Here is a 27499-nt window from a genome sequence, read left to right as displayed (position 1 = left end):
AGAAATAGTGTTAATTTTTAAAGCCTGCAAGCTTCAATCTATTAAATATAAGATGGCCATTTTATTTCAAATATTCGAAAATATCCTTTAAGCATTAACGACATTATATTTGTAAGTTTTTATCACAAGCACACTCATTTTTACTATACAGACAATTCTTCTTACTAGTATATGTTTGATTCCGCGACATCGCGAAACCAGTTGAAATATCAGATCTTTTAATTAAAGGACCCACTTGCTGATTGAAATTGGATGTGTTCAGAATATTTAAATATCTTTCTATTCACGGTTCAGGTTCTCAACTGTCTTTACACCGATATCCCAACTACTTCATAGGAACCAGTTCGATTGACGGAACCACTTGCACACCACCCTGGTACTATCAAAATTGGTACTATCTGCAGCGTGTTGCGGCTCCTTAAGAAGGAAAACAAGCTTAAGTTAACCGATTTTAGGACAATTAAATAGTGACATTGCAATTGCCTGCAGCGCGCGTAAAAGAGTGATGCGGAGATGTGCGCCGACCTTATCGGGAGCCACTGCCGCCGCTGTTCACCCGCCGACCACCAACAGTGGTCAACACGTCACTTCAAGCCAATTAAAGACTTGCATTCCCATTTCGTTCCCCGAGCCCCCGATCGGCTATAGATAAAAATTTCGCGTTCGATGGGCATGCAGGACCACCTGGATGGCATCGTCATGCAGCGGCGCCGAAACCTGAGTCTCCTCCATCTCATAGCGCTTACCATGGCTGGCTTGGCGGCCATAGATCCCGTTCAGGTCAGAGCTGGGCACCTGAACGAGGATTCCGAACTCCAGACGGCGGAAGCATCCCGTTCCCCTGCCCTCGCGCTCTGCATGGGTCAGGAAGAACGACGGATCGGTCGAAGGTAGGTGGTACCATACTCAATAAATCGTGAGGAATATTTGTATCGAATGGATAAAGAAGAAGCATTATAGTGCGTTATGTGTGTGACCCTTCTGTTATGTTTATAATGTTCTCGAACATTCGCAGTGCAAGTGGTAAACGACAGCAGCTAGGCAAATATTAAAAGTAACATGTTAATATTTGATTAAACTAGCGATTATTTATCCAGATAAAACGAGAAATTCAAAGAGAACACTGTTATTATTAGGGCAGATGGAATACAGTTTGTGTTCAACCCTAAATTTCCGACGGATCACATAGTGATATCCCATTTAGTTCGACCTTTCACAAAGTGCCTAATTAAAGCAAAGAAATAAAAAAGCTACCGCTCTACGCGTAGTTTTTGATTAATCTGATAATATGATCCCTCTCGGTTCGAACCTTAACCACCTTTAAAGACCCCTAATCAGTGGACGCTTATCAAGCATGCGGTGAGTCATTTGCAAAACTGTTAACTGCCTTTTTTGTTTGTGCGGGACAGTCGAGATATGTTTATTTATGCACGCCAATCCGAACTGGTTTCCTCAATTGTTTTGCTTTCTTTGCGTTTGCTTAAGGTTTTCATCGAATTTCACCATTCTCCTCTCGCTTGCTATATCCCCGCGTTTGGAGGGCGCCATCTTCGGGTCTTCGGTGGGTGATGGAGAGAGATGGCGATAGGGGAAATGAAGTGGATCCAACTGCCACTTGTTGTCTGTCTGTTTTTGCTTCTTGGCGCGAAAACAGCTGAGTGTGACCCCTTCCTCACCCGCTTTACGTAGTCAGCTGAGAGAGCAAGTGTGACCCTTTCTCCTGACTGCCTTTATCCTTGCACCATGCACCTTGCAGCTGATGACGAAATTCGTGTCAGAAACTGATAAAATTTGGGGATAGCCCATGAAAGATCTTAAACTAAAATGAGATCTATAAGAAGACGGTACATTATCATTCTGTCTAATATTAAAAAAAAAAATAAGATGTAGTAAAATTTGTTCTTGTACTTTTTTAAAAATAACATTTTTTTGTTTCAAGAAGGGAAATTGTTTTTGTTTCATTTAATATTTGGTGCCGTGATTTTCAATATGTTCCAATTGTTAAAATCTGCTTTGGCATTAGGGTAGATTAAATATTTCAACATTTCTTAGATTTCTGCTTATTCCTAGCTAAATATTTTTTTTTTTAAATTCCTGTTTTTGAAAATTTTTGAAAACTACTAAAATAAACATGATTAAGTTAGAAAACTAGGTGACAAATTTAGTTTTCCAATATTTTGCAATAAAAAAGTTAACAAAAATGGTTGTCCGAAAGTTATAAATATATAACAAAATAGGAAGAGCCGTAAACTTGAATATACTATAAAAAATCAGAAAACCTTTTTGATAATATTAAGACATTTCCCCAAATTTAGTAATTATTCCTCTGTTTACCATCCCCGCAGACTCTTGTACATTACCACACTTGACGGACGACTGAGCGCCCTAGACATAGCAAAGTCCGGAAAACTACACTGGAGCGTGCCCACCGGACCCGGGCCGCTGATCTCGTCTAGCATTCACCGCCTTGAGTTGACCAATAATGGACAGTTTGTGCGCATGATTCCATCGCTAAGCGGCGGCATATACAAGTTCGACGGCGATTCCATTGACCCCATTCCGATTACTGCAGAGCATCTGCTTAGCTCGAGTGCTAAGTTTAGCGACGATTTGGTGATCTCCGGAGGTAAGGAGACTCGATCGTATGGCGTTTCCGTTCGCACAGGGCAGCTGCTGTATGAATGCTCTCTAAACGGATGTGTAAATTCCACGGAGGATGGACTTGCCATCGACGACACTATTAGGGAGCCGGAAGTGGAGGATCCGCAGGATGGCGGTGATCAACTAAGGGACGAGGCCGGCTATATAGTGGGCCATGATCCGCTCATTGACGACGTTATCGTAGTGCGTCGCCAGACACAGACGGTGCGAGCCGTGGAATCCCGAACTGGAATGGAGCGTTGGAACTTCAGCGTTGGCCAGCATGAATTGGATCTGGTGCGTCCTTCCGAGTGCCAACAGCAGCCACGCGATGAACTGGAGATGGCTGTACTTGACGTAGATATTAAGGTTGTGGTTCCTGAGGGAATCATTTGCGCCTTCAGCAAAAGTGACCCGCAGACCATGCTCTGGAAGTACAAGGTGACTTACGATTATTTTAATATTATTGTATTTGTATTTACTCATTGTTTTATTTCCCTTTCATAGTTCGATCATCCAATTGTCAGTGCCTGGAATACGAATGCAGCCGACGAGCTGAAGCCTATTGATTTGTTTAGCTCGTCCCAGTGGATCTGGGACAATGACCAGGAGAGCGAGGAACTCCCAGAAACGCCACAGAGACCACCGTCCATTTACTTGGGAATGTACGATAAACAGTTATATATACAGGAGTCTATTCGTTTACGACAGGAGATAATGGACCAGACAAAGGTTTATCAGCAGCTTACAGGTGACACCAGTCTAATGCCCAAGATCCCATGGAAGCCAATAGCTGCCAGCAGCAACTCTCTGGTCATCTTTCGTAAAGATCTAGAGGATCCTGAGTTGATTTCTGAGGAAACGAGTCCCCAAGGAGGTGAATTGGTGCCCTATGATGACCAAAACTCTGCTGTAGCTGCGCAGTCCGTGTTGAATGCGTCAGAGTTCGTAAATGGAAATGGCTTTTACTTCTATACCACCGGCGAACTGGAGGGTCCATCAGAGTGCGACCCACAAAATACACCTAGTGGCCTTCCCGCAATCAATGCTCCAACGCCTCCTAGCAATACCACATCTGAGGGAACTTCTGGCAATCATAGCATCAACGATGATTTGGGCTTTAGTCTAGACGACATTGACGCCCCTGTGAAGGTGGTGATACTGTCCCTGTGGTTTTGGTGGAAGGAGATAGTGGTCATCGCATTTACCTCTGCTGTTATCCTCAATATATTTATGGGACAGCGAAATCAACGCGTGGAGCGGGAGTACCTGGTCATTGAGCGTCATGTACCAGTACAAACGGCTATCGAGGCCACCGAAGCATCCACACAGGCCCTACTGGGTCCCGTAGTTCCGATGCAGCGCCCCGGAAACCGTTTTAGCTTCCCTTCGGGCCGGGGAAGCCAGCGCACTATTTCTGAGTCCACCACGCATTCAGGGGAGCATTACACATCGCGCTTTCAGTCGGACTTCGAGCTGATGCAGTGTCTCGGTCGCGGTGGTTTTGGAGTGGTCTTTGAAGCCAAGAATAAACTGGATGAAAACCGATACGCCATTAAGCGTATAACGCTACCATATAAAGAATCCTCAAGGCAGCGTGTCCTTCGCGAGGCCCGAACATTGGCCAGTTGCGAGCATCATAACATCGTGCGCTACTTCCATGTAAGTAGTTATATTTGACAAAAATTAATTACCAGACGAAAGGTATCTAAAATTTTGGTTTGGTTTCATCTTCTAGTCTTGGACCGAAACTCCGCCAACAGGTTGGCAGGAAGAAGAGGATCGCAAGTTGCTTGCCCATGAACTGTCCACTTCCATCCAAATAGAGACGCCTGATGATAGTACAATGCCCTCGTTGGCAGAACAATTGCAGGAGAAACGCCACCAGCAGCTCTTGTCCTGGGTCTCAGATGCAGCTAACAGCACTGCTTGCAGCCATGATTTTCATGGACATGGCGAGTCATCACTAAGAAACATTAGAGAGGAGTATGATGACGATGATGACGATTCACTCATTGAGTTCCGCAGCGAGTCGCAATCGGCTGCTTTAAGAGGAGGAGAGGATGAAGATGATGACGATGAGGACGTAGAGGTGCAGGAGGACAGTAGAAGACAGCACCGCAGCTCCGTATCTATCGACATTCATTCGGCCTCGTTCGACCTAAAGAACATAAACTACTCACAGCACCAGCTAGTATCCAACTCCTTCCAAATCGAATCTGTGCGCCCCAAGAGCAATGGCAGTGATGATGCTGAGGACGATAATAAAGTTCGAAGGAAGCCACTTACCTTGGCGCTTGCCCAGAACCATAATAACAACCACAACGTAAGCCATGCGACGCCTCCGAGTGCCTCTATACAAAACGGAGTGGTGGCCAAGCCCAGCAAAGTTTACCTGTACATCCAGATGCAGCTTTGCCGGAAGGAGAGTCTGCGTGACTGGCTAAGGGACAATCGATCGGAAGCTAGGTCTGCCCACATTGCTGACATCTTCCACCAGATCGTTGATGCCGTCGACTATGTGCACTTGAAGGGTCTGATTCATCGAGACCTCAAGCCGAGCAATATATTCTTTTCGCAAGATGGGCAAATCAAGATTGGAGACTTTGGGCTGGTCACTGATATGGCAGATATTCCCAACCTGGTTGCCAAGTGCGGGGATCAGAGTGGCCTGCCCTCTTGTGCCCGTCACACCCAGCAGGTGGGCACCCATTTGTATATGTCGCCGGAGCAGCTTTTAGGTCAGCACTACGACTACAAGGTTGATATCTACTCGCTGGGACTGATATTTTTTGAGCTGCATGTATACTTTTGCACCGAAATGGAGCGAATCAAAACGCTGCGCAGTCTGCGGGATGGCCAGTATCCTAAGGATTTCGCTATCGATTACCCGCAGCAGTACGATTTACTCAAGCAGATGCTATCCACCCATCCGGAGGAGCGACCGCAGACCAAGCAGCTGAAAAGCCAGCTACATAGTATCCTACAGCTCCCTCAACATCTGTCGGACGGACGGAGTGAGCAGGCTGCATTGGCAGAGCGGGCCAGGCGCCTGAGTCGCAGCCGCACTTTCAGCAGCTCCAGTGAGCAGCATCAGTGATAGACCAGACCATAGAGAGCATGGGCTTGAATACCCATTCAGTCAGCGCCAAGTTTAGTCATCAGTTAGCATTTCGTTTGTAAGCCATCCCTACTGCTACACGTTATTCCTCGCCTGGCTATGCCTCATTCGCTGACCTCGGTACGGAAATGCCGAAGATTCATTTAAGGGCAAATTAGATTCTATAAGTTTCGTATTACGATTATTTTTTAACCTTGCGCGTCGCAAAATACCAACAAAAAATATCCTTATGTTTTTAAGACTTAACTTTAGGAATTATGCTGATACATACATAAAGATGTACTCCAAAAACAGTCGATAGCTATCGATGTCCTACGATGCAAAATTGTTTGTCTTAGTTTGTTTATACCTATGTAGCCGCCCAACCAACATTAGAGTTTGTTTTTAGTCGTAGGCGATAAGAAATAAAATAAAAATGTCAAAAATAAAGACGAAAATATTTTCTAATTGCTAGAGATAATGGTAAGAATAATGGCTGTGACTAATCGTCTCGAAGCTATTGCCATATAAAGGCCTGGGATGTGTGATGCACTGAACTTGATTCCTCATCATCTAATAATTATTATTATTGAAACACACATCTTAGGCAGAAAATAGGCCTAAATATAAAGTTTTTGTGTTAAACCTGATCTTAGTAAGTAGCTGTAAAATAACTGGTTGGATACCCGTTAAATTTGAATAATATATGTATATATGTATACATTTTTAAACAATACGAATTTTGCTAAGAAGTATAGAATTTCAACATAATAAATATCTAAGTATTTTCAAAACAAATTATACAAAACAAAAATTGTCTTTATAAAGAACTACATATATATTTTAACTAAAGCATTCCACAATTAAAATTTTTTAATTCCATGACTTCCACTTAATGCTTCTAACAAATCCTTTTATTTTTGCCTGAATCAAATGTTCAGACACCAAAATAATTAAATTAACAGCGAAATTCAATTTTATATATCACTTTATTTTGTTTTTATTTGCGACTGTTGCGCATTTTTCAAAAACGTTCTCTACTTTTCTAACGGTTTGTGGAATATTCACCATATTCACCATACTCATGCCCGTAGTGCATACTACACTAAGTACAATTTGTTTGCTTCCGTTTTCGGCCGACATTTAATATTAAATTGCTTAACATTTAGTTTCGGTGCGTGTCTCTTGCTAATCTGTGGCTAGCTCCTGTCACAATAACAATTTGTTTCTACTTGCATTTGCGTCATGCCTTTTATTATAAAAAAAATAACAGAGATCATGAGCGCCCTATGCACTTTTGTAATACTTATCTAAATGTAGCGGCTTTCACTTAAAATTAATTACGTTTGACTGGTTTGAGCAAACAACAAGCGGCTGAAGCATTTGATTTGTTAATACATATTTTAATTTTTAGGCTTTAATTGCTATCTCGCTACTCATATATTCTTCTTCTCCTCTATTACAAACTGTCGCAGGCAACGCGTTGCTTAAGTGTAAATAATTAAACAATTGTCCTTCTTGCGTTTATTATATTTTTGTTTAATTCCCTTCAACTGTTCTGCATTAGCATCTTTATTTCCCAAAAATTAACAGCCATTTTGACGAATCCGTAAAGTTGAAAATTAAAGGCAAAAACTCGAACCAAACTCGTTACATTATCGTTATATTTTTATATGTGTATATATAGTTATGTTTCATATAAATATGTCTATTATAGGGCTTTCAGTTGCTTACTTGCGAGGAGGTTATTGCAAGTGTACAATGGGTTGTTTCAGTTTGGAAAGTAACATGTTGTGAACACATTTCTCAAGTTGGGATCAGTTCGGTGACGTGTGATAGGTGATAGCTGCGAGTCCTCAAAACTCCCGGTTTGGATCAGTTGAACAAGTAAGCAAAGTAAGCTGATATATATCATTAATGTTTTTTAATGGTATATGTCCTTTATCAAAGCCGCCAAATATATATTTAATTCATATTTAAATATATTTAATAACAATAATGGTATATTACTTCTGGTATTATTATCGATTTTGCATTGGTTAACCTTGAAATAATTTCAAAAAATTGTTTTGAATTTATTTGTTATCTTAACTATTTATTAACTATTATCTTAGCCGAACACTCAACTGGGAGTGGAACCAATTTTTGGCAGTGCGCCCAGTTATTTACCTTGAATATCAGTTAGAGCTTACTTATATTGCTGTAAAAGTCGGTTTCCATGGCTTTTCGAAAAGTTCTTCCTTTGAAATCTCTATGTACAAAGTCAGCCTTGATTGCTTTTCTTTTGAGTTTGAGTAGTTTGAGTTGTTGAGGTAAAGAAAGAGATCGGTATGGTATGTATGTGTTTCGTGGATAAGCACATAATTTAACTAACTTGTCGATTAATAGTGGTAAGAGCAGTGTTAAGAGATCGGCTAGTTCGGTATTTGATTTGACCTTTAACCTAGGGTCTAACAATTTAGAGTATGCGATAATAACACAATCGTCGTTCTTTGTGCGCTTCAATCAAGTTGTATTTGGTAGTTAAATCTAAGGTTTACTATGAAATATTTGCTTCTGGGTTCTTAAGGCTTCTTGATCACGACTGCTTCACGACAAAAATGAATAACTTACTTGGTTTTTTAATATTTTATAAACACGATAATTGATTTAAATTCTATTGCATTGATTTGATTTTAGATTGCATGAACAAAACGTGCCGCTTATGAAAATGCCCTCTGAAGGGTGTACAATTTCACGGATGTGCAGCAAACCTATTGGGGATTTTGATGGAGTGATTGTAACTCTTTGATTTTACCACCATCGGTCGCTTTCCTTAATACGTATGGCTATTTTTTAAATTGCTCTTATTTCGTATTTTGTCTTAGTACTAAGTATTTCTGGTAATTCAGTTTCGGAGACTTGACTTTACTTGACATGAACTGACGTTCTGTCTGTTTTGTGCCTTAAGAACTAATTCTTGAAATGATCACAACGTTAAAGTATGTTTAATTTATGTGTATAGCTTAGGATGACTACTTAAGTACCTAAACGATTTCGGGTTGTTTCGATAACAAGGTTATTCGTTCGTACATAAAGTGTATTGTAAATTATGGTGGGATTAATTGCCTATTTACGTTCCACGACAGAAATAATAACCACAACGTCAATAATAATAACCGCAAAGAATAAAACTTTCTCGCCGGCAATTGTTGCTGCACTTTGCGGATATCGCTGCATATTCATGGCAACTACACTTCCTGCCAGCTTACAGCATTGAATTGCAAATGCGGACGTTCAAAAGTTGTTAGCAAGGATCGGAATCTGGGTGCCTTTGCCGCTGGCCAAACGTATCCTCTGTTCGGCGGTCCCACTGCCATTTAAATGAGCACAGCAGAAAGCGCCCATAAAAGCAGCCAGAAAAATGTAGTAATAATGGCAAAGGGGGTGGTGGGGACTCGGGAGTACAGAGTGTGGCCACTAAAAATATATGTTAAAATATGCATCAGCAAGCATTGGCAAGGGGCAACAATGTCGTTTTTGTGTGTCCTCCATGGAAATTGCGTATACGCCACCTTGTCCCAGCTGCAGCAGCTGCTTGTCGCAAAGAATTCACTCGGATATAATGCGCCAGATCAGAGCGTTTGCTTAAAAAACTTATGCAACATTTGCTAAAGTATTGTACAGCGTCCTTTATTCCTAGTTGATTGTGAGTACTCAGTGCCAACCAGGCCACCGACCCCGGGCACGCCACCGCCGGCGCCACCTCCTCCTCCCGTGCTGGTGCAGCCCATCAGCTCACGGAAAACGTCGCCGATTTTGTAGTTATATCTGCGGAAGACCCCAAAAGATGGGAAGCCCCCTGTTAGTCCTCAGGCATACATCTCGCATGACAGATGGTCTATTGATTACTCACTGCGCCGAGCACTCGACGTAGCCGCAGCGCCAATGTTTGCGCACCAGCGTGGAAATATCCTTGAGCTCCTGCCAGGCCGCCGCCAGAATGTGTGGATTTGCGATAATAGAAAAGATTCAATATTGAGTGAAAATCTGCTGAATACTAATAACTGCGGGCTATGAATGGCCTAGCTCATCGTTCTTTCGGCTTAACTAGTCTATAGTTTCTGTTCCCTTGCATAAGAATTAACACATTGCCTATATACACCTTCAACCCGAACCGACTTTAGTTGCCTTCTTAACTCTCCTCAACTAAATTCGAATTCGGCTTATCTCCAGTTACTCTGTAAATTTAAAACTTTTTCCGGACTTTTTTGGAGTAAGAGATTTGCTTTTTGAACTTTTTAGGGCAAGATTTTAATCTTAATAATTTCTTTCTACCTAAATATATCATTTGTATTTCATTTTAAAAAAATTGGTAAAGAGAGAGAGAGATGCACTCACCTGCGAGTTGGCCTGCGCCTCAGTCACATTGTCAAATTTATTGCCGACCACAATTATGCTAAAATCACGATGACTGAAACTGTCCAAGATTTGATCTCTCATCGAGCGGCAGTACTGGAATTGAGTGGGGGCTAAGTCGGTCTTATAAGATCGATCAAATGGCGGATCTCACCTGAAAGGTTTCCAAATTTCCCATGTCGTAGACTAAGACATAGGCGTGCACCGTTCGCAGCCCCAGCGGATGTCCGTTGTTCCATTCGGCGAAGTTGTCAGCCGGAAATCGCTTCTGGCGGGATTGCCATGCCAATTGGTCGAGTGTTTGTTTTTCATCAGCATATTTCCGCAAACAAACAGTTAAACAAACAAACAAACACCCACATATGTCCACACGGTCGGTTGAGTTGTGTTTTCGTATCGCATTATTTTGGCATGAGTATGAAAAGCAAATATGGAAACGGAAAAGAGTTTATGGCGTTTAATGGCGGTTCTCAACTGGAATATGGCATAAATATGGAAATGTTCTTGTTCTTTATTTCGATGTGCAAATCTGTCGCCTACATAGTGTTATTGTTCATGGGTCATCATCGCCTTTGTTCCATCACAGCAGGGTAAATGCTGTTGTCTCCGATGCGCATATTTTGATTGGATTTTAGGTTGGATTACATTCAATCAATTGAAGCAACAAATAAGCTGCTGAATTGATTTTAATCAGTTTTAGAAACAATGTGAGAATGTCAATTTGAAAGACATTTCTGATATAATTTAACAAATGTTTCTCTTTCAGATCAAAAGGTATGCCACTGAACGAATTTTAAAGTTTCTGGGATTGAAATTTAGCAAAGTTCAGTCATTAATTCAACCACTTTAGTTTGAGAGTCTGAGAATTTGTCTAGAGCAAGCTGCAAACTGTACTGAAATTCAGCTTTCCCTTCGCCATCCTCATTTTATTTATTTAGGACTTAGTTGACCACTCTTGCGGGTGGAGCAATCTTTACTGCCCACAGTAGTCGCATTATTTGCTCGAGCTCACTGCTGCATCAGTAATAGGATTCACTTATTCACCCGCCTTCCCGTGAGCTGAATTTCCATTCCCCATTTATTAAATGCTGCTGAAACTTTGTTGTCGCTGTAGACATTCAAGGGACAAAGCTGCTCCCACAATGGCCGTAGACCATGGCAGTTACACTTCAGGATAATGGACAGCAGTTGATGCATTTACGGTGGCTGTGGCGAGCGTTGTCAGTAATTAATTGTTGCTCAATTAGTGCAGTAAACTGTGTTGCCAAGACAACATCGAGGGGCAAATAAAGAAAAAAATAATTCCTAACCTACAATTTTATTGAACACTTTTAAAGAACATTTTTATATATCATTTGAGTGCTAAGTAATTTCTGTCTATATGCGGATTATTTTAAAAACACTCCTCCACCGTCTAAATTAGAGAAATTCCGATGTACATCCATGACAGTCGAACGATGAGGCATATTGCCACTTTAACAACTAATATAAGGCAGGAATGGCAGAATTCAATGATTTAAATCAAATAACTCGATTTCATACTAAAAAGAAGGCTTCAGAAGTTTCCTATTTCAGATTACACTACACCGATTTGCCTGCTGATACTTATACTACATATGTATGTCTTTTCAGCAACACCTTCAGAGTACAGGCAGCAAAAAGTAAGTTTCAAAAACAGAGGTCGTTTATATACTTCCACACTTATTGTCGATTATTTTGAGAGATTTTTTTTGCGTCAATGCCATAAATCAATCCCTGAGCATCTCAACTGCTGACCTTTTTAAGCACAGAGTCGTCGAAAGGCAAATCAGCAGGCAATTTTCCACCACAGGCAGGTGGCCACAGCTTTCCCACGTCCAAACACTAATGACCAGAAAAGGAAATGGAAACTGAAAGTGTGCTGCCCGCAGTAAGACAGTAAGTAAACGTTATAATTAAATTTACGTCGCAGTATTTTAGGCACAAACAAAAGTCAAAGGCCGCCTAGACAAGAATACGAGTCGAGACATTTTGGAGGAACAAACAGCGGAGAACCAGAGATGTCAGTCTAGCCGTTTTCTGCCAAAACGACAGATAGAATTTATGAAGAAGATTTTTTAAGTCATTGATTTGTGAGGCTAAAATAATCCAAAGATACAATTTCACGCTTTGTTAAGATCTGTTTTATATTTATGAAACATTGCTTTTATGTTATTTAAACCAAAGAAACAAATTTAAAAAGGATAAAAATTAATAGAATTAATTTATTTGGTATAGTAGATCCTGATTTAAATGGAAAAAGTGCAAAAGAATGATACTCCTCGACAACTATAAAATACAATTTTTAACAATAAAACAAATTTTAAAAAATATAAAATTCTATGTTCAAATTACTCCAAAATACTTTTAGAGAATGCAGAATTTGGTCACTTTTTTAATAACATCAGCTGACAACACTAGACCCTTAGCTTAGATGCCTCCCCTCAACTCCTGACCCCGAACACGAATGGACAGCTCAAGGGTCCGCATTCCTTGGCGCCTTTGCGTCTGGTCCTTCGGCCTGTCAGTTCTCCAGCTCACCCGCTCCTTGGTCTCTTGGTCGTTTCATCCCCTTCGCGAATTCTTGCCCTGCCCTGTATTTTCCTATTCCTGCTTCTGCCTCTGTTTCTGGTTTCTGGTCGGGTATTGTGTCATTCTGGCTGGCAGACAGTCGACGCCACTCCCGTCGGGCACTAACTTAGCTAGATTTACGTTTTTGATTAAATTTCATTTAATTTGCGCTTCCCCCGCCGCTCTGTTGTGATTATTGTTGCTTTGTTAATTAACGGGCTGCCAGCTGGCTGGAAATGCGAGCAGCTCCTTAGCCAAGATTCTCAATGTCTGCTGGCCCGGTTGTAATTGTTGTAATTGCAGCATTGTTACCGCCTCGGATTTGAGCCGAGATGGATGGGACACATAAGGAATTTGGAAGGTATTGAGCTAATGAGCTGAACTCTTGAAGTCTGGTTGGCGCCCTGACTCGATTTTTCCAATCAGAACATCTAGGTCAGTCAGATTATTTTGGTTTTGCCATTTGTGGATCGATAAAATATTATCTTAAGAAATACGAGGTAAAAGGTATAGTTCTTGATAAGCCTTAATAATATTTGGAATTACCTAGAAGAAATTATAATAATTTGGTATTTGGTATATATTTGGTATTTTTCTTTTTTTATCATCAGAAGTCCGCAAGGAAAGCAGAGCAAAAACTTAAGCAAAATGTTTGCTTTGGGTCTTATCTAGTAATAACAGAGGGTACACATTTGCCTTTTTGCTTTTGCAGATTTTTAGGATATGAGTCATTTTCCCATGAACAAGTTTCGGGAATATTATTTACAATTAATTTTTCTAATAATTAATAGAATAAAAATCATAATAAATATATTCGGTTAAAATATAATGTGTATTGTAAGTTAAACTATCTGGCAAATTACACAAAAAAAGAATCGATCAACTGAGATATTTTTAAAGTCAATTTCAGCTTATTGCGGAGCCTGTTAGTCCAGGTCATTGAGTCCTGTCCCTCAGATTGTCATTTCAAGTAGCTTTAAGCAGCGGCGGTCACTTTGAGGAAACAATGGCCAACTAAATGGCCTCCTGTTCACACACACACACACCCAGAAAGCAACATCTGCTTCCGCTTTTCCCCCTGAACGTGTGTATGAGCGAAAATCTGTTGGAAAATAAATGCTGTTTGTACAAGTGGAAACCATTAAGGTGGACTTTGAGTTATGACTGCCAGGCAGTGCACTTGACGATGAAAAATTTACCACAATAAACAGGCGACAGCACTCCCAACCTGTGGGCCCCATCCCCAAATAAAAAACCCTGTTGGCCCGCTTTTAGACAACAGCCATTTGGTCAGCACAATGGGTGGACAACAAAGAGTATAATAAAGCGGGCGGGTACAGGGGAAAAAGCCGTACTCGAAAACAAATTCACGCCAAAATGGACATGAATAAGTTGAAAAGCATTGAGAGGTGGCACTGTCGAAGGGGGGCGGTTCGGGTCGCTCGGCACGTAGTTAATATGACAATGGATGTGGTTGGCTGACTGCCCGACTGCCAACTGCTTTTTGTTGCTTGTCAACTCTTTTGGTTCGCTTGCCATTTCAATTCCTCCTGCTGCACCTCCCCATCTGGGGCAATTCGTGTGGCAGGGGTTGGGTATCGGTGCGGTTGCCGCAGGCCTGGATATCCTTGGCTGTCCATGGCGCAGCCACAGAATCGTCCTTTAACCGTATCCTTTGGCACACACTTGGCCCAGTTCCCGATTCGCCAGATCAACGGCTGCTCTAAATTTATTCAGCCATGGAACAAAGGAGCATCTGCCTTAACCGCTGAAGGTAGAGACGAAAGCTGCTATATTGCTTAGTTTGCCTAGCGTTACACTACGCTTCTAATGTTTATAATTGGTAAAAATTATACACCACTTCACAGAATTAAAAACTTTATTTTGAAAAATATCTTATTAGAGGATGAATAACACCTTTCAAAATCAATTATAAGCAATATAGGAGATGTTGAATGCATTTTGTTTGGATGATTTCCTTTCCAAGGCTACTATATCCTTCAAAAGCGCCAAAAAATCCAATTTCATATCTCAAACTTTGCATATCGCAGAAGGCCAAGGGGGAAACCAAACAGCAACTGGCCTTGTTCGGAGTGTGTTCCATAAATATTTTATGATAGTTAAACGTGGCAGACCGCAAGACAAAAAGCAGGGGTATGGAAGGATGTCCGAATAGTGAGATGTAAGACAGTGCAGGCAGTGGCTGTGGCATCCTTTCAACATTTTCGGTGTCAGTTTGTGATTTGTGGTCTGACAAAACTACTGCCTAATTGCCGAAGTCTACTGCCAAGTCCTGAGAGCAACAGAAAGAAAGTTGAAAGCATAAACAGGAAAATGGGGAGTCCCAGACATGGATATTTTTTATAGAGTAGCCAACTGTGCTCACAAGATAAACGGACGAAAATATTTACAAACTTTATGGCCAGCCATAATTGGGTAATATTGTTGTTCTGCAACCATTTGGCAACACGAAGTAGTTAAAAATTGATAATATCCAACTACACATAAAGGTTGACTGCAATTTACCTGGGTATTCTTGACTGGAAAACGCTAAATGTATTCTGGCTACCATTTTTATGAGCGCAAGTTGGGTCTTTAATAAAGTCAACAGCTCGGCTAAGTTGAAGGGTGAAAGTTTGCTGAAATATTTGATGTCTATAAGGTAGAGGTAATGCCCGGAATAAAACCCTGTTTTCAGGCTAATTCGGTGCATTTTCCTGCAATTAGATTAAGGTACTCCTTTTCAAATATTATATTACTTTCTACAACATAGGTATTGTTTGTAAAATTATTACTGAATGTACAATCATGGGCTTGTGGTAGTTATCCGTTTAATATTCGTTATCTTTTTTCTTGCGTTTCCTTTCCTGATGTTTCTGATAAAAAATGAAATCGAGTGTTCAGATTAAAAAGTTGTGCAGCCGTTCGATGAACATTCTTTCCATGCCTAAAGTGTTATGCAAAAATACCAAATAACGTAAAAATGTAACCCACAAGAAAGTTTTCCCGGGGCAACATCGTTTGGTGTTGTGGTTGCTCTTTTCTGCGTTGTTGTAATCTGTTGCTCAGGGCGCTTCTGGTGCGGTGATTATTAAAAACAAAATAGCGTACTTTTGCAATCCGAAGCCTTTATACTCTTTAGGCTTTAGACAATTTAAATAGTTAACAGAAAACTTTGAGCTGCTTATTGTGTTTAAAAACTTATGGATTTTTTTCTTCAAATTCTGTTGATTGATCTATAAATACATAGACACAGAATAACACTTACTTAACACCTTGCGATATATTATACACTTCTCTATAAAACTCTCTGATAGGGTATACGATTTGAAATATGGGAGAAAAACTGTTCAGCTCGTAATGAAAATGCAGAAGGTACCAGTTCGTGTCTAGACACCGACGGCACCGACAGCAGGCTCAGTAACAAGAAAACATCGCAGGAGGACTTAAAGTGTCTTCGGGTTAATATTTATGCAGGACGAGGACAGGCGGCAGATTGCAACTGGTTAGGGCTATGGATCTGCGGGGCAATTTAAATTATTAAGCAATTTATTATGGCCAGCGGGCTGGGGCAGGGATGGGGGAGTTTTCTAATATATCAGCACCATGAAATTTACTGGAAAATTGCATAAAAATAGTTTGTACATATTTTTACAAAATTCCTAACTACAACCGCGCTCTGACAGTGGTAAAACTTTTAACTAAATTATGGAAAGTTAGAAAATGTGGCAAGGGCTGTGTCTGGGGTGGATTTATTGCGGGCTTAGGGCTGCCATGTGACAGGCGGCAGGCGGCAGGTGCTAACTCACCTGGGGTGGAACGTCCAGTACCATCAGCTCACGTATGCAGGTGTCGCAGACCAGACAGTTTTTATAAATCTTGCGATGCGTTGTCGTCTGATGAGTCCTGGGAAAGTCATGGTAGAAAAATTGCTGTAAATAAGCCCGAAAGAGCAGAGTCAGTTACATGTTGTCGGAAATTAAATATTATTATGATTGTAAAATATTGCCCTGGCGACCGTGGCAGGCCAATGAATATTAAAATTAATTTTCCATTGGCGAACCATTTCACTTCATAAAAACCCCGCCCAACCAAGCTAATATTTTTCTTTTTCTTTTGCTCTGTTCTAGCTTCTTAGTTTTTTTTTCGTTTTCTATGTTGAGCAAACATTTTAAATATTCGCTCTGAGCTTTTGCATGAGGTCCTTTGGCCGACTAAATCTCACAAACAGCCACACATATATCATGGACATTTTTAGCTTATTAAAATTGTAAGCGCTTAAATGTATGCTTTAGATTTTACGTTCTCTCGTGTAATCATAAAATGTACTAAAAACGGAAAATAAACTGCACACGATTCGCTGGGTAATGGTTATATGAGCTATATGTGCAACGGAGCGTAGGATTGGGTTTAAAGAAATGGAATTAAATATGTTTCTGTATTACCTGTACCAGGGCAGTTTTAAGCTTAAACATAACCTTAAAAACAGCGGTTATTCCCCAAAATTGACTATAAAGGTAAAGTTTCACCTAATTATCATCTATTTAATTTTTCCAAGGCTTTACATATTATTTTTCTTCAATAAACACAACGCACTTTTCAATCAAGACCACGTAATCCTCAACTTTCAGTTTAATTTGTTAATAAATTTTTAGATCCCTATTGCTGCGCTTCACTAGCTCTTTTAAGCTTCAGTAACGAGCGATATCTCTAATCCAAAGCTCATAATGCACACGCGGGACTTTTTTGGATTTCACTCTGCGCCGTGGTCGAAATGACCCCATTAACCCGCAGCGTTCACTCTCTTATTGGGTCTTTACTCTGGGGCCCGGGACCAAGGAGACGGAGTCGCCAAAGCGAATCGCAGAGTCCTAAAAATAAAGCCAAGGCCGGCGGATACATAAAATACAGTTTGTAAAGAAGAAAAATGATAATCAAAGAGGGGAAATGGTGATGGCTTGGGTGAGATTGGGATTGTGGCCTGTTGGGTGTGGGACTCGGACTGGGTATCAATGCATGAGCAGGATGAGTGACAGGCTCAAAGGATATTTAACGCCTGATTGCATTCTAAAGTGATGCCCTGTCGCCTCAAGAAGCCATCGAATAGATATCCTATTCATGATTTTGGTGATTGTATGCTCACTTTGAAAAAATAGCCTAATTGCATGATTTATATCCGGAAAATTGTCACATTAAATGTTTTATGTACACTGAGAGTTCTTTTTTCCATAGATAAAACAATTAAGTTATTTGTTGAGTTGGCTGGTTATTGAAAGATCTAAGAAAATATCAAAAAGCTTAAAATACTTTCTATAATACTTTTTAACTATAATTGGTTTGTTTGATCTTAAGTTTGACATTTTCAAAAACAGAATGTTTTCATAAATTGATCGAATATTAAATTTTAGTCAAAAGTACACAAATTGGATACTCCTGCAATAAAGCTATATTATCTGTTCTGTGATGATGATGATTTTGGCTAATAATGAAGTGAAGTGAAAATTTGGGTCCCCTTACCACTCGTCTAATATAAATTCAAATCTTTTTTGCCAATCAGCACACCCATTGTTGTCATTGCAATGAAATCAGATGCAATTTATGCGCACTATATTCAATTACGAGCGCCGAAAAGGAACCACCAAGGCCAACCACCGGAAGCGGAAGTGGCCGCATTAGGGAAGCGAGGACGCCACCGCTGGTTGGCCTAAAGGGGGGAATGACTTTAGCGAGGACTTTTTTAAATTATATGCTGCACACACACAGACACTTTCTCCAGGGAAAACGTGGGCGGTGTGGCGTGCAGGGGCGTGGAAAAGGGGTCAGATCGCAGCGCTTGGCATGACATCGATTCACATCGCATCGCTTTTATGTTTCAGCGCCGCATATCATTGAGTTTTATTTTTATTGAACTGGTAATTGAATAAGAAATGACATTGATGGTCTGCTCCGTGGTCTCCAGGTCCTGTTTCCATTTCCCAGTTTCCAGTTTCGTGTTCCGTGCTCCGTGCTCCGTGCTCCGGGCTTCTTGCTCCGTGCTCCGGGTCGTTGTCATGGCCGGCTTTGCGCCTCTTTATGCTTCTTGCTGTCCCATAAAATGCGGTACATTATCTGCCACATAAATAAGCACGCCGGGGATCCCAGCAGCTTTTCCAAATTTACCCAAATAGATATTCATGGCGTACTCTTTATTGATATGATGCACTGCGTTTTATTTCTCTCTTTTATCTGCCGGAATTAGTACATCTTATTTGAAAATGTTGCCATCCATTTAAGCCAGAGGAGATTTTGAGTTGAGTTAAGTCCAGGACGAAAGCTACACACTTCTAAATCATATAGTTTGAGTTAAGTATGTTTGTATGTTCGTTTCAAAATTTGGATATGCCCACAGACATTAGAAGTCGGCAGCACCCAGATAAATGCGATAAAAGTCCAGCCTTTTTGCCGGAATAGGAATAAATTAGTTTTCATATCGGACTGTTACTTAAGAAGTTATGAGGGAGTTAATGGCTTGGACGGATGACGCCATTAAAAGTGTACATACTGGTAGCACTTTATTTTCAAAACGGAGGAACTGTTATCTGTTTTTATACCCTTTACTCGTAGAATAAAAGGGTATACTAGATTCGTTGAAAAGTATGTAACAGGTAGAAGGAAGCGTTTCCGACCCTATAAAGTATATATATATATATTCTTAATCAGGATCAATAGCGAAGTCGATTGACTCATTTCCGTCTGTCCGTCCGTATGAACGCTGAGATCTCAGGAACTATAAGATTCTTGAGGTCCCTGAGCAGCGCTATTAGAGCTGGAAAGTTAAAATTATGTATGTATAATCTTGAGATGCCAGCGCATCTTATGGTGGTACCATTATCTGGCCACACCCACTCTTACGCCCACCGAAAGACGGTTTTTGCGTTGTCTAGAAAAGCTGATATCTCGGTAACTATAGGTGATAGTGAGTTTTTTATGATACCCACAATGCGAACGTTTTCTTCCCATCTAGCCCCACGTCTACTTTAACGCCCACAAAACCCGGGAAACAAAAAATGCAAAAATTTCGCGAACTATAAGAGCTAGAAAGTTGTAATACGCATTTTAGAGATGCCACTGCAGCTCAACACGAGTTTTCATCCGGTCACACCCACTTCAACGCCCACAAACCGTTGAAAACTGTGGCGTCCATAATATTATAGTGTATGGCTTCGATTGACCTTGTATAACATATTTTTGTCAATATCTATCGACTTACCAAAGATTTTTCAAAATGGAACATTATTTCGCTATTTATGAAGAAATGTTGGGCATAAGGCCTCTAATGGAAAGTGACGTCACTATCAGTTACTTAAATTGCTTTCTCTGATAATAGGTGGCGCTTTGTAACTTTCAACTAGCAAAATCAATATTTTAAAAATGTGCAAAATAGAAACGGGTATCTTATAGTCGCGGTACTCGACTATGGCGTTTATTCTTGCTTATATCATGCAATCATATTATCTCTCAAAAAATACAGAAAAGAGCACAGACCGAGACTGAAATCTAGTGGAATCTTTTCCAAAGATTGTTTTTTTCGATTTCAAATGAAATATTAAAGAAAAAACAAAAAAATATACAAGTAAAAGTATAAAGTGATTTTTTAGATAGTTTATGACAAGTATTTTGCGGTTAATAATTTTTGGTCTTTATTAAATTTCAAAGTAATTTTGATTGAAAATTATCTACCATTCTAGCTACAAAAAACGCGATCAAAGGCTTATTGTTGTAATAAATTGTGAAATAAAGATCTGATTTTAATTTTTTTTTGGTGGATCCCTTTGCTCTCAGATAAAATCGGTATTATACCTTCTATAGTCTATACTGAAGCTCAAGGAAAAAGGACTATAAGTATAGAGACAGCGTAATGGCTCGATTAAGTTTATTCTGCAATAACAATTATGTGATTTGATTTTTCATTTACATGCCTTTTACATTTACGCGGCGATAAAAATTTGGGATGCTTGATGTTCCCGCTAGACCTTCCCCCAGCCCGTTAACGGGTTCCCTTTGCCAGCTTGACCGCAAACGGCCATTAAACAGCACGTAATTGATTTTGCAGTGCTTAAAATGCCATAAAAATGCGCAAATCTAGAATTACATACAAGAAATAACGCCCAATGGGAAACCAGGAAAATGGTGGAAGCTGGACAGCTGAGCTCGGAGAAGGACGATGGTTCGTGGGAAAACGGTTCTAAAAGCTAATGCACGCACATTCACATTCGTGAAAATGAAACGCAGCTGTAGAACACACACAAACAAGTGTATGGAAAATAATGGAGAGCGCAGTGGGAAAGCAAATGGCAAAGCGGCCAACTCGCAACTGCCAACTGCAGTTAATTGAATTTGCTGAGCGAGAGGTGAAAGGCGGGGGTATGGTGTATGTTTTTCCACGCCGAGTAGTATACTCTTTCGGCAACTAATTTCCGCTGTTTCGACGTGAAAACAGCTGCGTGCTGAGCGGGCTATAAAATGTCAGATTTAGCATCTTCTTATGTTCGAAATTTTCGGGCTTTCAATAGCTTTCAATATCTTTATTGATTTTTATTCATAATTTTTGAACATTTCCCCATCCAAAGACTAGTGCATCTGCTTCTGATATGTGTTTATTCCGAGACATCCTATTTATTAAAAATGAAGTGTTTTTTAAGGAAGAGTAAACAAGAACTTTCGCTTTTCCACTTTCCGCTACAAAAACAAATTTATTTTACTTTGTTTCAGTTGAATTGGAAAACTTTTTTGTTTATTGGCGGAGTTTAATTAAACGTTTCAATACGTTTGGTATAACGAGCCATTTTTAATACATTTTTAATTCTTCGTCCATGTATTTTAATTTAACTTGTCAATTATTTAGCTTTAACCCATATTTTCAAACTCTTTCATAGCAATGAATTTTGCCTTTTCAGTACCGCAAGTCCATTAAAATGCTGCAAAAAATTGTTAAGTTAGCTAATTGAAAAATAATAAAATTACAATCTAAAAACAGCTATGATTAATAAATTAATAACTTTAATAAATAAATTGCGATCATCTTCAATTAGCTACAATGCACTTTAATAAGCCAATTTGGACTCCATGCAAATTGTCAATTCATATTAATTAGAAAGCATTAAAGTTGTCAGTAAATCAAATTGACAGTTTCAGGTAGTCTTAATATATATATTATTAAATCCTTAAGGTGCATTAATATCTCATTGCTTGAAAACATAGATAGATAGATCTAATCCTAAACTAAAAAGATAGAAAGTAGTTAGGAATGGCCGCTGCTTTAATCGTAAACTCAAGCAGACTGTTCTTGTTCATCATCGCAGTGACCAACATTGTTAATATACCCCCTGGTAAAGGTAGGGTCTAAACACATATGAGGCATTCCAGCCCTGTGCCTTGCCATTGTCTAATTACAAAAGATAAACCACAAAAGATACGATGCGAAGCGCAAATCAAATTAACGACGCTCCTACACGCACACAAATGCAATTAGCAGATTTGGGGAAGGAGTGCGAGGACTAGGAAGGATGTGGTCCTGGACGGAGGTGGCTTTGTAGGTAGATGGAGCGCTAAACATCGACGATGAAAGCCAGCTGCCATGGGACTGGTCTATTAAAAAGTTTGCCCCTAAACTTTTCAGCTTTCATCGGGGTCGCACGGTGCCCATTAATAATTTAAAGCCAAGTTGGAGCATGAAAAGTGCAGCGTTTGCATCTCTGAAGCGATCCATCATCCCCCTGGATTTACCGGTCTGTGTGTATTGGGGAAACTTTTAATCAGGAATTGTGTTAATTGAAAATGCAATTTATTATTGAAAAATTAATTAATGCGACTGGGCAACATCTACCCTTTCTATGCTGCTGACGATTGGATCGGATTGGATTGGATTTACGATGATTACAGTCATTAATTTTAATTGCATTACAAAACTGAAACGCACTTAACAAACATTTAAATTATCATTGCTGATTCCGTATTAATTACATCAATTAGGATGCGATGTTTGGCTGATGCACTTTGATCCCTTGAAATTGACACAAACCAATTTAGACAGTGTTTGTAATAAGAGTTGCCTTCAATTTACATTGACCTAATCGGGTTTAAACATGTAAAGCACTTAAAGCCAATGATTTTATGTTTGCTTGATTCCGTAAAATGAATCAAAAAATACAGAGAAAAAAATCGTGCCCCGGGTGAGGCTCGAACTCACGACCTTAAGATTATGAGACTTACGCGCTGCCAACTGCGCCACCGAGGCCTTGGAAGTTGGCACCCTGAAACACCTTATCAGCAAGGGTATGGATTTGATGTTGGGCAAAGGAATGTATAGATAAGAAATCACCTCATATGCATACACTTACAAAAAAAAAATGAACTTTGAAAATCAAGCATATGAATGTTACAAATACGACTGTAATGCGAAGGAATGCGAATGCATGTGGGATAATTTTTAAGTTCTTGTTTTTAAGATATTTAATGCTAGCCTATCTCCAGATTCGAATTTTCTTGACTGAAAAATCGGTAAAATTTCTTCAGAATTTTCTTTTTCATTCTGACATTTTAAAGAAATTTTAAATCTTAAGACACCATATGGCATTTTTCAGATTTGCTCACACTTTGGTTTGCTCTCTAGAAAGCTATGGATTAGAAATAAACTCACCTGTAATATGCTTGTTTTGCCGACCCCAGCAGCCCCCAAAAATGCGGCTTTAAGGGGGCCCTGCAGCCATGGCGGCTCCGCACCACCCTCCAGAGTGATGCGCTATGCCGAAATGCACTTATTCTGTATATGGAGCTCCATTTCGATTGAGATCTTAGTGGTGTTCGCTGCTGCTGCTGCTGCGGTGGCTTTGGCTTTTGATCCTTTGGCTCCTGCTGCTGCTGCTCCTGTTTTGTTATTGCCTGCTGCTGTCCTCGCACTATCACCGACATAATCAACGCTTCGTGTGCTTCCGATCAGTAGTTTCTTAGAGTTGGTTGGCGATATAGTACTACTCCACATTATATTGTTATTATAGTTGCTAATAGTGTTGTTGTTAGTTTGCTGCTTGAACGACGCCAGCTTGACTGAGTTTGGGCACAAGCTTGGAAAGAAGTAGAAGCGGAGTCAAAGCCAGGCAGTAGCGAGGACAGAATGGCAATTTAGCTGGCAGCCAATATATTTTGGTGCTAAATGATTTGTTTACTTATGCTGAAAGAGAAGAAGAATGAAAACATTTATATTAATTAGATTAATCGGTTTTATACAGAATATTAAGTAAGAAACCTTTTACGAAACCAATTTATCTGTGGATAATTCATTTGATTTGATTGAAACGCTAGATTGGTCATGGTATTGTAATTTAAGTGGCGTTTCCAAACAATTTGACAGCTACAATGGAATAAACACAACTCAAAAGCAATCAAATAAATTGGAAACGAGACGGCCGAAAAATCGACCCAAAAAGATTTCGTGCCAATCAGCTGGAATTCTGCTAACTAAATTTATTGAGTCGCCAGCGGATATTGCACATTGATTTCAGTTTAATAACATAAATATTGTTTGGCTCGGGCCCTCCACCTTCATTTTAGCTCTTCCTTTGGGCCTCTTTGCATTGCCAATAATAAATTTCAAATTTCACATTTCACTTCCGCTGCACAACGGAAGTTGATTTCTGGCTCTCGTTTTCGCCGAGGGCGCAGATTCTTATAGCCTATTTTTTGGAAAATGGGAAAAAGCGTACAAAAAGAAAAACATTAAGTGAGGCGTGAAAAATGTTTGGCAATTCCGTCTTTCGTTTCCAGTATTTCGGTTTTGGGGTGGACCTTGGCTTGTAAATTACAAGAGCACAGATTTATAATTAGAAAAGTTTCGAAAACGAGATTGGGCGTTGATTAACGCCTCTTTTGGGGCTTGAATGCCTTTTTAAGTTCTTTTAAATTGCACAGAAGCCGTTTTGGGGTTTTTGGGCGCTGGCTGGCAAAACATTTGGCGCCTACTCTTAATTAGTTAGACATCTGACAACAGCTTCATCTATCATCCATCAACAGTCCACTCATCGCCCCCGCCGAGTTGGGAAACTTAATAAATTTTATAACCACAAAATATGCCGGCAGCGAAATGTGTGGAGACAGGGTGCTAAAAATGCCAGACAGCCTTCGCCTAGTTGGCGTATTTATAGCCTTCATCCCCATCCCCATCAGCATCAGCATCACATCCTTCGACATATCCCTTCCTTTTCACCTACCGAAAAATCATGCGTCATCAAGACGACGCCCACACCTAACCGGAGACGTATTGTGAGGATGCCAGGAGCAAGATGTGATTCGATCAGATATGATTGAGAGCGTCCGCCAAGGGCGCGGCTTAAACGGCGCCCCCACACATGGAACCCGCTGAGAAACCACGGCAAATCGTGAGTCACCCCAAAAGATGTTAGGGGGCTAGATGAGCACCTGGAGTCGACTACTCTATATCCTTCAAAAATTTAAAAAAAATTCTCAAATCAAAAATAAATTTCAGAAAACTAAACTTTTGTATAAGTCAATGTTCCAGCTCTGAATTTAAACATGAAAAAAAAACTTGAATATAAAAGCCATTGTTCTGAGTGTATTTTCTGAAATGTTAGACGATGTCCTTGAAGGAGCCACAAGAAATGGGCATCTCCTAAACTACATGAAGATTTGCATATCCCTCGTAAATCGGAAAGCTATTTTCCAATCGAACCCGTAGTTGATGGTGGCAGCCCTAGCACTTTGATTAGATTCTGGAGGCCGAACTGAATTTAATTTGGAAAACAACACATTCGGTGGGGCATGTTATGACATTCGGAATGGCGTGGGGATGGATGCCTTTTGTCTCCAGCCGCAAGACCCCGTTCATACGCCCCGTGGCCCAGTTGATTGATACGCTCTCAGCGAGCGTCGAAGTACGTAAACAAGTGCCGGAGGCTGAGGTTGAGGTTGAAGTGGTGGCGGCTGCTTAGGCCGAGGTGTGTGGGCGTGGCCCGGAGACACAAATCCTGGCAATTGAAAACTTTCCACTTTGGCAGTCCTCCAAGGCTCCGGCCTCACCCCCAGCCCGAGAGCGGAATCAAAGCCAGACAATTGTAGCCCAGTTATTGTGTTCGTACATTTCAGCTGTGTGTATTGTAATGCTTTTATCTGCCCACCCACTCGGGCCTTTTGCAGCGATGTTTATGCTGACAGGCTCACGCAACCTGTTCGGCCCGAGTTTTCCGACTTTTCCGGGTCCGAGTTCGACTTCCGACCACGTCAAGTCCTCCCCCGGCTTTTGTTTTAAGCCCACTCCATACTCTGTCCTTTGTTTGCTGCCCGAAGCTTTTTATGCTACGTGCCACTAAAATTTTATTGGCTTATTTATTGTTTTCAGAGCTACTTGCTACAGTTGTTTCGCAGCCGTCTTTGGACTTCTCCCTCTCTATGCACTGAATTAAGCGCTGGCGGTAGACAATCAATTACAAGTTTTAGCCATTTTATTGGCGGGCTTCAAGCCTCAGCTTTTCAATGAGCCCAAACGTTGCCTACAAAGAATATAATACAAGTACGGGGGCAGGACGAGAAGAAAGGACCTCGAAAGGACATTAAACTGCGACAAAGGAGTGTAACCTATAGACCCCCTTTCAGCCAACTATTTGGGACAACTTCCTGCAACATTTGGCGAATAAAGGATGGAGCCCGCAGATAGAGGGGACAGGAAATCTGCATATGTGGGCGTGTCCCGTAGACAGGCGGAAATGAAATGTGTGACACTCGATGGCAGCGAATGGCAACGACTGGCAGCTCCTGGCGGATATTGATTTCGGTGTGTGTACAAGAACTGTGTCAAGAATAGGAAACATTTACCTTCATGTCGGGCCATAGAAAACGGGCAAGTAAACTCCATGTTGGATATAATGTCAAATCAATGTTTTAGCACAGCCCAACGTGTTTGGATCAGGATTCTTGCTGACAACTATTTGTGCAAATTTAAGATTTATATAGATTTCGTTTCAGCTTCTGAAATCTATTTTCTTTGAAATGAAGGCGGGTTTCAGGAAAAGCGCTTTGGAAAACTAGATAGTAAGCTTTTAATTACTACAAATGAGCAACAAGCCAAGCCACTAACTGGGCCTTCAGTCTACCTTCAGTAACAAGACCCTAATGGATCGCCACCCTTTTCTTAATAACAAGCCACGGCTTCCATCCTGCCATTGGTTACCTAATCCATTCAAAACTAGCTAAACAAAGCAATTTGCGCCCTAAGCTCCGTCATTAATTCAAATTATGACGAGAATAAAGCAAAACAGGGCGCTTAATCAAAACGCTTAAGTGAATCCTTGGCAAAGGACGGAGTGGATGGAGCCAAAGCGATGACTCGACTCCCTGGAAAGACACTACACTCTATGTCATTTGCATTTTAAGCACACCGCTCCAATCCCTCGTCCTCCGTCACGTTTTATCCTGCTGTATCCCGCAAGCTAAACGCAAGTTTCTGCGCTGTCTCAGTGCGTATTTCATACAAGCTAATTTTTTTACGATTATATGCGCTTAATAAACGCCATCGCCCGTGGAGCTGCGATGAGGGATATCAAGGAATCTCAGACCGGAGTCCCAGGCATCTGGGTGCCATCCTCATCCTCAGCCTTATCCCCATTCCCAGCCCCGTCACGTGCTGTGCCCACTGCTTAGATGGGGCATTATCTAAGCCAGCGCAGCGGAAGCGATGGCAACGCCATCATCACCAACACCATCATAACGAACAGCACAGCGGAA

At 40.7% G+C, this 27499-nt stretch overlaps 2 protein-coding genes and 1 non-coding gene across 4 annotated transcripts in view; 1 reads left to right on the top strand and 2 right to left on the bottom strand.

Annotated features, from left to right (window-relative positions):
• Window positions 1-339: 339 nt before the first annotated feature.
• LOC108115302 (eukaryotic translation initiation factor 2-alpha kinase) lies at window positions 340-6190 on the top strand. 2 transcript variants are annotated; one of them, XM_017226699.2, is made up of 4 exons: window positions 340-890; window positions 2346-3081; window positions 3148-4302; window positions 4379-6190. In XM_017226699.2, the coding sequence occupies exons 1-4, from the start codon at window positions 667-669 to the stop codon at window positions 5738-5740; spliced, it is 3477 nt and encodes a 1158-aa protein (XP_017082188.1). In that variant the 5' UTR covers window positions 340-666; the 3' UTR covers window positions 5741-6190. The 2 variants fall into 2 exon arrangements, with proteins under 2 accessions (XP_017082188.1, XP_017082189.1); XM_017226700.1 differs by lacking the exon at window positions 340-890 and adding an exon at window positions 935-1359.
• Window positions 6191-6710: 520 nt separating this feature from the next.
• Window positions 6711-27499, bottom strand: part of LOC108115378 (ras-like protein family member 10B) — a 37319-nt gene continuing 16530 nt past the window's right edge. The window contains 6 exon segments of the mRNA XM_017226814.2: window positions 6711-9550; window positions 9636-9703; window positions 10121-10234; window positions 10293-10406; window positions 16537-16659; window positions 23406-23936. Of these exon segments, the coding sequence (XP_017082303.1) occupies window positions 9391-9550; window positions 9636-9703; window positions 10121-10234; window positions 10293-10406; window positions 16537-16659; window positions 23406-23747 (921 nt within the window). The 5' untranslated portion in view covers window positions 23748-23936 and the 3' untranslated portion in view covers window positions 6711-9390.
• Trnam-cau lies at window positions 22931-23003 on the bottom strand. The gene has a single exon. It is a non-coding gene; the product is annotated as a tRNA-Met (tRNA).

This window comes from Drosophila eugracilis, unplaced genomic scaffold (genome assembly GCF_018153835.1).
Source record: "Drosophila eugracilis isolate 14026-0451.02 unplaced genomic scaffold, ASM1815383v1 contig_1897, whole genome shotgun sequence".
In the NCBI taxonomy this organism is placed as follows: Eukaryota; Metazoa; Arthropoda; class Insecta; order Diptera; family Drosophilidae; genus Drosophila; species Drosophila eugracilis.
Note: the sequence above shows the minus strand (reverse complement) of the source record. Positions and strands in the feature narration are given on the sequence as shown.

Excerpts from the sequence above, each read along its gene's own strand:
- LOC108115302 (XM_017226699.2), top strand. The coding sequence starts at position 667 with ATGGGCATGCAGGACCACCTGGATGGCATCGTCATGCAGCGGCGCCGA. Across the intron at positions 891-2,345 it reads GAACGACGGATCGGTCGAAG|ACTCTTGTACATTACCACAC; the intron begins GTAGGTGGTACC and ends CCATCCCCGCAG. Across the intron at positions 3,082-3,147 it reads CCATGCTCTGGAAGTACAAG|TTCGATCATCCAATTGTCAG; the intron begins GTGACTTACGAT and ends TCCCTTTCATAG.